This window comes from Danio rerio, chromosome 13, assembly GCF_049306965.1.
Source record: "Danio rerio strain Tuebingen ecotype United States chromosome 13, GRCz12tu, whole genome shotgun sequence".
NCBI classification, from domain to species: Eukaryota; Metazoa; Chordata; class Actinopteri; order Cypriniformes; family Danionidae; genus Danio; species Danio rerio.
In genome coordinates, this window is record NC_133188.1 from 13248642 (window position 1) to 13260998 (window position 12357).

General features: G+C 40.9%; 1 protein-coding gene across 51 annotated transcripts in view; it reads left to right on the plus strand.

The window, feature by feature from the left end:
• Nucleotides 1-12357, plus strand: part of kiaa1109 (KIAA1109) — a 202070-nt gene that overhangs the window by 60421 nt on the left and 129292 nt on the right. For all 51 annotated transcript variants that reach the window (XM_021480620.3, XM_073919725.1, XM_073919724.1 and 48 more), the window contains 4 exons: nt 2858-2995; nt 3084-3260; nt 7117-7245; nt 7434-7553. In XM_021480620.3, coding sequence (XP_021336295.2) covers nt 2858-2995; nt 3084-3260; nt 7117-7245; nt 7434-7553 — 564 coding nt within the window. The remainder of the gene's footprint in view (nt 1-2857; nt 2996-3083; nt 3261-7116; nt 7246-7433; nt 7554-12357) is intronic.

Sequence of the window (12357 nt, forward strand, 5' to 3'; positions counted from 1 at the left end):
CCACGTATGACGTATGACCCCTGAGGGTTGATATCACTCAACTGTATCATATAAAAAAATAATCCAAGATATATTTTGCTTCTATAACTAGAATTATAGCATAATTGTAATGGCATTATAGGGTGCATTTACTCCTATCTTGTTTTGTTTGATTGAATCAAAGTCAAGATTCTTTCCTAGTTAATGCAAGTCTTTTGGGCAGATATGAATACAGCAGTCTTAATAAAGAAACCGAGACCCAGGTTAAAGGATGTCTCAGTCCGCTTCCAAATGAACTCTGCTATGGTTTGTTTAAGGTGTGAATGCAGAAAGCAGGAACCTTTTGAGATTTTCAGGATTCTGTAGTTTGAGTTGTGCACCTGTGGCGTCTGCTGTTGAATGAACCACCACTGACAAACCCCAGTATTACTTCAACGCAAGTTTTATTTATTTATTCATTCGTTTTCTTTTCGGCTTAGTCCCTTTATTAATCTGGGGTCACCACAGTGGAATGAACCACCAACTTATCCAGCATATGTTTTACGCAGCGGATGCCCTTCCAGCAGCAACCCATCTCTGGGAAACATCCATACACACTCATACACTACAGACAATTTAGCCTACCCAATTTACCTGTATCGCATGTCTTTGGACTGTGGGGGAAACCAGAGCATCCGGAGGAAACCCACTCGAACACAGGGAGAACATGCAAACTCCACACAGAAACGCCAACTAACTCAGCCGAGGCTCGAACCAGCGACCTTTTTTGCTGTGAGGTGACAGCACTACCTACTGTGCCACTGCATCGCCCACAAGCTTTATTCATGGATAAAAGAAAAAGGAGTTGCGCTGTTTGGCATCTGTCAAGTCTACCATAATAACTGAAATGTGACCCTGGATTGTGAACCCAGTCATCCATCAATTCATTCATTCATTTTCCCTCAGCTTATACTCTATTTCAGTGGTCTCCACAGCAGAATGAACCGCCAACTATTGTGGCATGTGTTTTATGCAGCAGATGCCTATCCGGCCATAACCCAGTACTAGGAAACACCCACAGACACCCAATCACATAATCGTATACTAGGGCCAATTTCATTCATTCATTATCTTGTCGGCTTAGTCCCTTTATTAATCCGGGGTCGCCACAGCGGAATGAACAGCCAACTTATTCAGCAAGTTTTTACGCAACGGATGCCCTTCCAGCCGCAACCCATCTCTGGGAAACATCCACACACACACTCATACACTATGGACAATTTAGCCTACCCAATTCACCTGTACCGCATGTCTTTAGACTGTGGGGGAAACCAGAGCACCCTGGAGGAAACCCACGCGAAGGCAGGGAGAACATGCAAACTCCACACAGAAACGCCAACTGAGCCGAGGATTGAACCAGCGACCTTCTTGCTGTGAGGTGACAGCACTACCTACTGCGCCACTGCCTCGCCCCTAAGGCCAATTTAATTTATTCAATTCACCTATAGCGTATCTCATATGAACTTTGGGGGAACCCTGAGTACCCGGATGAAACCTACATCAACACTGGGAGAGCAAGCCAACTCCACACAGACATGCCTACTGGCCCAGCCAGGACTCGAACGAGCAACGATCTTGCTGTGGGGCAACAATGCTAACCACTGAGCCACCATGCCACCCATAAACTCAGTCATTAGTGTATTTTTTTTGTTATTGGGATTGATACATCGCATTAAAGCTAAACAAATGGCTTTCTTTTGATGTAAACTTTATTGGACAACCAATTTTTGAAAGGAAACTGGAGCGTGCACGCGTTTAAAACAGTCGCGCGCATCATCTCAGCTGTTAGCTGGAATGATCTTCCTCTTATTCAGTTGTCACCTGCTTTCTATTGCTTGTGCGAACACAAGTATTTTTGTCAGTCGTGTTGCTTCTCAATTCTAAGATTGCCTTTGCATGCATATTGTACCATCCTTATTATCAAACCCTGCTTTTAAGAATTATTATCCAGAAAAATTATTTTTAACCGGCCAAAGTGGCTAGTGGGGATGTCTGTCTTACCCGCCACTGCTGAAATCTACCTGCATTTGGAGTGTTGGTGGGTGTTAATGTCAAGCCTTGTGTATAATACACACTTCATGACCACGTTACTCTCTGTTTGTCTCTACATTTGAAATAATACCTTTTTGTAAGCAAAAGATGCAATATGTGAACAATAAGGGTTTGTCAATAGTGTTTTTTTATACAGTACAGCTGATAGGTAAACACCATACAACTTAGCACGGGACCACAAGCATTTTTGTCCAATGAACAGCTGAATTTAGCTTGCGTGCAGTTTTGTTTACAATGTTTGGTTCACTTGCAACAAGGGCAGTGTGAAAGCTGCCTCCAAAAATGTCCACGTTGTGTTTTGAACTAACAGTCTTTCCTGGTGTGAATACACACGATACAGTCTCTGGAAACGTTTTTGTTTAACTGTGTGGCCCCTGGACTGCAGCTCCACACAAGAAGTTTGGCCAGAGATGAAATGGCCATGCCCAACTGAGCCTGGTTTCTCTTAAGGTTTTTTTCCTTCACTTTCATCAATTGGTGAAGTTTGTTCCTCGCCACTGTCGCCGCTGGCTTGCTGCGCATCAATGAATCTGCTCTTCAGTGTTTGGGCTTTCAGCAGTGAAAATTAAACCACATTGAACTCACCTAAACTGAACTTCAGTTGTGAAAACTGAACTGACAGTTTCAATTTGCTAGAACTGAATTGAATTTAATTATTTGTGTGACATTTAAAAAAAAATGTCATAATAGTGCATTGTTAAAACTCCAATTACAATCTTAGCATAGTAACGTCTCATAGAATCACGATATTTCCTTCGGGATCCATAAATCTTGTCTCCCTCTGCAGCACTGTAGCAGCGACGGTCCAGAAGGTCCTACAGGCTTCATGGAGCGTCTGTGCTTCGAGATGAAGAAAGGTTACAAGGAGACCATGCTACAGCTTGTCCTCTCGCCTGTACATGTGTTTGTCAGCGATAACTATCAGGTGGAAGTGACCTCATTCATATTCATTGATTTCAGTTGCTGCTATTTTTGCTAATATTCCCCCCCTGTATGTGTGTGTGTGTTTTTAGCGGCCTCCGATTGATGCCGTGTTGCGTGACGGGCATCTGAGCCTCTCGGGTTTGCAGATGAGAGCTCATGCCATGTTCTCGGCGGAGGGTTTGCCGGCGGGCAGCGACACCCTGGAGTACGCGTGGCTCATTGACGTTCAGGCTGGAGCTCTTACGGGAAGAGTCAGTGTGCCGCAGGTGACTCATTCATTTGTTTACTAGAAATGTGTGACGTCTGGAAAGAATCATTTATGGGAATATTTGTGGCGTGATGAAGTCGCACGAAGATTCAAGCCAAATCCATTGTTGAATTCAAATGAATGAACATGTTTCTTTGTACTTATCATACAAGGTTAGGAGGCTTGTGGGTTGGACAGAAGAAAAAAGTAAGAATGCGAAGGTTGAATTTTTGATAGAGCCCTTGTGTGAAATTTATACTGTAGTGCTGCCCACTGAGCTTCTTTTTATAACGTGAATTGTATTGGAAGGTACTGTAAACACCAATTGAAATGGTTGTTTGTATACGCAGAGGAGCATGTCAGAGTTTGTCGCAGGTAATCAGAAGAATGCTGCACACAAATTGTTTGTGAAATCTGTTAAAACTCCCAGAGCTGTTTAAGTGTCAAATTATGCATTCTTTGTTAGTAGGCTTTGGTTTGGGTTGGCAAGGCCGCGTGATTGTAAATCTTTTAAAACAAAAATGAAAAATTGGAACGGAGCATATTTCTGACATTGAACACAGCACAAAAACAATAATGAATCAAAATTCATGCTGTTTTGATTTCTTTTTCTTCAAATATGTTTATTGATTTTTTTCCTTTTCCCCCATCAACTAGGCTATGCAATGCAGCCCAGAGAACAGCACACATCTACACCCTTCTTATACATGTATATACATACACACACACACATATATATATATATATATATATATATATATATATATATATATATATATATATATATATATATATATATATATTCAAATTACAAAAATAAATAAGTAAATAAAAATAGTGATAAATAAAAAAGTGAATTGAAACAGAGAAAAATACATGACAAAATAACAGAAACAATATATATATACACACACACACACAGTTGAAGTAAGAATTATTAGCTCCCGTTTATTTTTTCCTCAATTTATGTTTTACGAAGAGAATATTTTTTCAGCACATTTCTAAACATAAAAGTTTTAATAACTGATTTATTTTATCTTTGCCATGATGACAGTAAATAATATTTGACTAGATAATGTTTAAGACACTTACAGCTTAAAGTGACATTTATAGGCCTAACTAAGTTAATTAGGTTAACTAGGCAGGTTAGGATAAATAGGCAAGTCATTGTATAATGATGGTTTGTTCTGTAGACTATGGAAACAAAATATAGCTTAAAGGGGCTAATAATTTTGACCTTTAAAATGGTTTTAAAAAAAAAAACTGCTTTTATTCATGCCATAGTAAAACAAATAAGACTTTCTGCAGAAGAAAAAATATTATCAGAAATACTGTGAAAATTTCTTTGCTCTGTTAAACATCATTTGGGAAATATAAAAAATAATAATAATAATTCAAAGGGGGCTAATAATTTTGATTTCAGCAGTTTGTGCCACAATTGTTTTTCTCTAATAATTGTGTAACTTTATTAATAAAATTGCAATATTAACAATAATTTATATTTATTAGCATAATAGAGGGATTTCTGAACCATTATGTGACTAAACTGGCAGGTAATGACTGCTGAATTTCAGCTTTGCCATCATAAAATTGCATTATATTTTAGAATAAATTAAAACAGAAACCATTGATTTAAGTTTTTCTTCTGAATTTATTTTAGTAAATGACATTTATTTTCTTTAATTTTTTTATTGGAATATTTTAAGAAGCCATAAAACCACATATTTAAGTAGATTTGTTTATTCTGAATTTATTTCCGTATAAATATGAAAAATATTAGAATTTTTATTGTAGTGTTGTAAGTAGGGTTGCTCCGGTAAATATTCATAGCGCTTCACTTTTTCCACATTTTTTATGTTAAAGCCTTTTCAAAAATTGATTAACTTAATTTATTACCTCAAAGTTCTACACACAATACCCCATAATGACAAAATATTCTTATGAAATTGTTGCAAATTTATTAAAAATAAAAAACCTAAAAAATCACATGTACATAAGTATTCACAGCTTTTGCCGTGAAGCTCTAAATTGAGCACAGGTACATTCTGTTTCCACTGATCATTCTTGAGATGTTTCAGCAGCTTAACTGGAGTTCACCTGTGGTAAACTTAGTTGATTTGAAAAGGCATACACCTGTCTATATAAGGTCTCAGAGTTGACAGTGCATGCCAAAGTACAAACCAAGCATGAAGGCAAAGGAATTGTCTGTAGACCTCTGAAACAGGATTGTCTCGAGGCACAAGGCTGGGGAAGGATACAGAAACATTTTTGCTGCTCTCAAAGTTCCAATGAGCACAGTGGCCTCCATCATCCTTAAGTAGATGTTTGGAACCACCAGGAGCCTCATGTACAAAGACTTGCATTGAATTGTCAATAAAACATTGCATACGGACAAAGCTGTAATTGTGAGTACGCAGTAAAAAATTCAGATGTATGAAATACTGCATATGCGGAATCCCACGCATATTCTCTTTGTACATCTGAATTAACGTGAAACTGAGCGCACGTACATGAGCGCAAAACCTCTCCTTGCCTCCTCCCCTGTATAAATATGGTAATGACTCTACTTTAGCAGAACCAAACGAAAAAGCAATGGCAAAAGCAAGCAAAAAGAGAAATTTTACAGAATGTGAATTGGAGATGCTCCTATCACAGGTTGACCGGAGAAAAACTGTGCTATTTGCAAGTTTGTCTTCCAGAATTAATTAAAAAAAAAAAAAAGTGAGAGAGTTTAGCTGACGCGGTGGGTCTGAGCATTGCACTGTGAACGAATTAAAAAAGGAATGGTCTGATGTAAAGGTGCAGGTTAAGAGGAGAACAGTGGCACACCATCAAAGTGTGGTCAGACGGAAGCCTCTCCCCATCTGGAATTTGCCAAAAGGCATCTGAAGGACCCTAAGAACATAAGAAACAAAATTCTCAGGTCTGATGAGACTAAAATTTAACTCTTTGGAGTGAATGCCAGGCGTTACGTGTGGAGAAAACCAGGCACCGCTCATCACCATTCTAATACCATCCCTACAGTGAAGCATGGTGGTGGCAGCAACATGCTGTGGGAATGTTTTTCAGCAGCAGGAACTGGAAGACTATTCAGGATAGAGGGAAGGACGAATGCAGCAATGTCCAGAGACCAGACTGGGGCGACAGTTCTTCTTCCAGCAGAACAATGACCCAGAACACAGCGCCAAAATATCAATGGAGTGGCCTCAGCTAGAGCCCAGACCTAAATCCTATTGAACATCTCTGGAGAGATCTGAAAATGATTAATATATAAATAAATTTCCAAAAATATTTTTCACATTGTCATTATGGGGTATTGTGTGTAGAATTTTGAGGAAATAAATTAATGTAATTCCTTTTGGAATAAAGCTGTAACATAGAAAATGTGGAAAAAGTGAAGCGTTATGAATACTTTCGGATGCACTGAGTGAAGAAATCTCCACTTAAGTAGGCCTGTTATACCAAGACTGAAAATGCGCTTCATGCAATTGCAAAGTTATATAAAGATTGAAGCATCAGAATCAGTACTCTGTATCGGCTGAGTACCATGACAAGAAATCGGTTCTCTGTATCAGCTGTAAAAAATTCTGATCAGAGCATCCCTAGTTGTAATGAATACAACATTTGATAATGGTAACAAAATGCATTTTATTAATATGAAATTAATATAATAAGAATTGATAGAACACATTTATCTATAAATATAATCTTAACAAATTGGGAAAGTTTTGCATGTTTTCATTCTTGAAAAAGCTACTGACTGATAGAGAGATTAAAGAGTAGAATGAACGCTTGTGGAACTCTTCTGTCAGCATCAGCCACTGCTTGTTTGTTTGTGTTGGAGCAGATCTGATCTGGCTGTGTTTGTGTTTCAGTGTGCGTCTCTTCTGGAGTGGGGCGAGAGCTTTGTGTTTCATGTAATGTCCCGAGAGTTTCAGCTCGAGCAGCCAAAACCATCTGTCACCTGCCAACATGGAGTTGATCGTAGAATCTGTGATGCCAAGGTACAGAAGTGCACATATGCACACGCACACACACAACCGTGCTGTCATATTTGCATCAATTTCAAAGTGACTGCATAACTGAGAGAATGCATATGTGTGCGTGTGTGTGTGCGTGGGTGTGTGGGTGTGTGTGTGTGTGTGTGTGTGTGTGTGTGTGTGTGTGTGTGTGTGTGTGTGTGTGTGAGTAGCATGCAGGTCTGCCAGGTCACTGTCGCACATCAGAGGATCTGAAGTACACCATGACTCGACTGACAGTTGATGGAGCACATATTTTCGTTGTTGAACACGGCTGTGCTGCCAATATTAAGGTTAGTTACTGAAGACACAAATATTAATTATATGCACACACTTCCAGTCAAAAAAAGACCTGTTTTTAAAAGACTTCTCTAATGCTCACCAAGGCTGCATTAATTTAATCAAAAATACAAAAAAAAATTTATTATTGTAAATTATTATTGCAGTTTTAAAGTACTGTTTTCTGTCTTATTATACACTGCTCAAAAAAATAAAGGGAACACTTAAACAACACTGTGTAACTATACGTTCACATCAAAAGCGGCGAGAGCGTCCAAGGTCACTCTGGCCACCCTGGCGACAATACTGTCTGCCTTCAGCTCCAACGGCGAGAGCGTCAAAACTCGCTACATTGATCTCGTATTTAAAGGAGCAGTTGCAGCATGTCAGTTACATTCCTGCATAAAACATGTTTCTAGCGTGGAATTGTTGCGCACTTCTTATCAAATTCATTTAACAATGGAAAATCAAGTTGCGTGTGGTGTGGCTTTGCTCTATTTATCCAATATATGTCCATATGTCTGAAATATCCTGATGCAGCAATACTGTTTTGTACTGTCACGTCGCGTGAGATTCCCTCTTTTTTAAGATAAATTTATATAACATTAATGAACATAAGTAACTCGCCAGTAACTTATTTATTGCATGTTCCTGTAAGAAAACATTGTAAATAATTGGAAATCCGGCGACCGCAATCATCAAACCCTTGGGAACAACTGTGGTCGGAAGCAAAGTTCACAGGTCTGTGTTCTCTGAACTCCGATTAAGCGGTGGACGTCTTCATTCTGATTGCTTGCCGCCGAACCGCGTCATAGCTCATTACCATAAAGTTGACTTGATTTCAACTCAACTCTACTCGACGCCCACGCCGGAAAAGACGCGCTGTGCTGCTCCTCGCCGCTTATCGCCGCCGGCTCTCAGTCAAAATGAATGACTTCCAGCTACTTTGACGCTCTCGCCGCTTTCGGTGTGAACGTACAGTAACTCCAAGTCAATCACACTTCTGTGAAATTACATTGCCCACTTAAGGCTCATTTATACTTCTGTGTCAAGCATACGTGTATGCTCAAACACAGCCTACATGTGGTCGCATAGCCCTTGCCTTGGTCGTCAACGACACTGACGCGCACCTCTCAAATAACGTCGCAACGACACGTAGCGCAAGCTCTGAGATTGGTTGTCTTGGTAGTGCTTATGAATGTGAGCGGAGGCACACAGACCAGGCAGGGTATCCACATGGTTTTAAAATGTAATAAATTTTCGACCTTAAAAAGTCCTAAATCTACCAATATATTGTGTTGTAGGTCTTAAATCTTTTTAAACAGGTTTTAATTTTCCTTTGATCATGTATAGCTATCCAATCTGATCATCAAAATTCAATCATACATGAATGTATGCTAATGCTGTGTTCACACCAGACGCAGAACGCGCAGATAAATCGCACTATTTGCGCATAAATAGCACACTCTAGCATACATTTGAGTTTACTTGCTTCATTCGCGCGTCAAACCCCGATTTATTCGCCCGTCAAATCCACTTCATTCGCGCGTCAAAATCACTTCAGAACAAATGTGGATTCGTGTGATGGGCAGGGCTTCTGTCTGTCCCGTGACTCTAGCTTCATAGCTAAAGGGCTAACAAGGATTTTATGAAGAATATAATAGTGTTTATGTGCTTTATGAAGGCTGATAAACAGGGTTGATATGTTTATGGCCGTGTCTGAGTCCACTACATCCTTTCAGATGTGCATCCAGCTCTGTGAGCTCATAAACTCCTCCAGAAACTTAAACTGGCTGACGGAGGCTTTCAGCTGTGCTTCTAACTGAGCCCAACCCAGTTTGATGAACGGCTGGAGGAATTCCCCTGGGACACCCACAACAGTCGATACGTCACAATCACGCTCCCACAAGAGCAAGCTTCTGATTGGTTAACGCGGCGCGAATGTCCGTTGAAGTTCAGATTGATTCGCGCGAAACGTGTGTTAAGCACATCAAACGCGCAAAATGCTAAATTCGCGCCGTGCCATTTGCGTTTTTCGCGCCATTCACACCGTGCAATTCGCGTCATTCGTGCCATGCTATTCGCGCGTATCGTGCCTCTATTTGCGCGTTTGCATTGACTTAACATATAAATCACTTGCGCTTGACGCGCGTTCCGCGTCTGGTGTGAACGTAGCATTACAATCACCAACAATCCTAATCTCAAAAAAAAATTTTAATAGCTTTTTTAGCTCTATTTACAATAATGTTTTTATTACTTTCCTTACAGTAACATTTGATTGAAAGTTCTCAATTTATTTACTTCTGAAGATACAGAGCTGACTCATATTTTTATTATTAAATTTATTATTATTATTGTATCATTTAATGTATTCAATTCTATTCATTTTGTGATAGGGCAAGTGAAAATCTTTTCCAAGTGAAATATTCAAACAAATCCTTAAAATTTAGCCTTGTATGAGTATAACATTTCTTAAAAAGTCTTAAATTAAACTTGGTAAAACCTGCAGAAACCCTGCCGATAGAGCGAGTGTTTACAAGTATTAAGTCACGTGAAGAAGGTCTAGATGGAAAGTTTTGTTTTTGTTTACCTTATGATTAAAGTTGTTTTACGTCCACCGGTTCCCACCTCAAAATGAGCAAGGTTTAGCTTCCTCTACATTAGGTAGCATTCAGGAAAACAACAAAACACCAACAAAGAAATTTGACTCAGAGGAACATAAAAACCTCACTGCCCGCTAGCGTTTGTAATGTGTTATTGTAAAGCAACACAAACTGCTCGCAAAAGTATAAATGCATAGCAACGCGCACTGCTTGCGCTGTGGGTCACGCCGATCACTTGACGCAAAAGTATAAACCAGGCTTTAGGAAGCAACACTGATGGACAATCAATTTCACATGCTGAATAGTCAACAGGTGGAAATTATTGATAATTAGCAAGACACCCCCAATAAAGGAGTGGTTCTGCAGGTGGTGACCACAGACCACTTCTCAGTTCCTGTGCTTTCTGGCTGATGTTTTGATCATTTTTTGAATGCTGGCTGTCGTTTCACTCTAGTGGTAGCATGAGACAAAGCCTGGTTTATACTTCTGCGTCGAGTGATTGGCGTGATCCACAATGACAAGACCCAGAGCAATCCAAACAGCACGCAGAAGTATAAATGCACAGCAACACGCAAGGCATGTGCAAGGCTCTGCAATAACACTTCCGAAACACTAGCTGCCAGTAGGTTTTTATATTCCTCTATATCAAGTTTCTTCGCTGGTGTTTTTGGTGTTTTGGTGTTTTGGTGTTTTTTCTGAACGCTACCATAATGTAAAAGTAGCTAAAAACTCGCCCATTTTGAGGCTGGAACCGGCGGACGTGCAACAACTTTAATCATAAGGTAAACACAAACAACAGTTTCCATCTGGACCACCTTCACGAGACTCCACACTTGTAAACACTCGCTCCATCGGGCGTGTACGGCTTTCGGTTATGCCAACACTGATCAGCGATACCAAGCCGACCAGTCACAGAGCTTGCACTACGCGTCGTTACAACATGTGATTAAATTTTTTGAGAGGTGCGTGTCAGCAATGACATCAGCCACAGCGAGGGCTATGCGTCCAATGAGGGTGTGTCGTAAAAAAAAATCAGCTTAGATTCTACAACCCACATACAGTAAGTGGCTCAAGTAGTGCAACTCATCCAGGACAGCACTCAGTATGGGGCTGTGGCAAGAAGGTTTGCTACGGTATGTCTGTCAGCGTAGTGTCAAAAGCATGGAAGCGCTACCAGGAGAAAGGCCAGTACATCGAAGAAGCCATAGGAGGGTACACACCAGAAGCGCCGCCACGCAGCGCCATGCATTTTAGAATTCTAAACATAGGTTTCTATCAGGATACACACACCAGCTCCGCAAGTCGGCGTCAGTCGGCGGAGCCCAGCCATGGCTCAGGACGCAGTTCATTTTTCAGCCGCGTCACAGAGCGCCATCTGATTAGTTTCATGTTAAATATCATTCGAATATGAGCGTCTGGTGTGTGATACTTTAAACTGTCATGTGTGTGCAGTGTCGCGGCGCCAAGCGGCGCTTCTGGTGTGCGACCTGCTTAACAGCCCAGCAGTAGGACGGCTCCCTCTGCTTTTGTGCAAGGAGTAACAGGATGAGCATTGCCAGAGCCCTGTAAAGTGACCTCCAGCAGGGGAAAAATGTACATATGTCTCCTCAAATGGTCAGAAACAGACTCCATGAGGGTGGTATGAGGGCCCGACATTCACAGGTATAAAGAACACCAAGATTGGCAAATTTGCCTGTGGCGCCCTCTTCACAGATGAAAGCAGGTTCACGCAGAGCACATGTGAAAAAGTCTGGATTTGGCTTCGAAAACATTCTGCTACCTGCAACATTCTCCAGCATGGTTGGCATTTCTCGGGAGTGCCGCACAGCCCTTTATGTGCTCCCCAGAGGTAGCCTGACTGCCACTTGGTAGTGAGATGAGATCCTCAGACCCCTTGTGAGACCGTATGTCGGTAAAGTTGGCCCTGCGTTCCTCCTATTGAAAGACGATGCTAGATCACATGTGGCTGGAGTGTGTCAGCAGTTCCTGCAAGACGAAGGCATTGTTGCTATGGACTGGCCCACCCGTTCTCCAGAACTGAATCCAATTGAGCACATCTGGCACATCATGTCTCGCTCCATCCACCAACGCCACGTTGCACCACAGACTGTCCAGGAGTAGACGGATTTTTTAGTCCAGTTCTAGGCGGAGATCCCCCAAGAGACCACATGCCACCTTAACAGGATCATGGCCAGTCATTGCAGGGATTTCATAC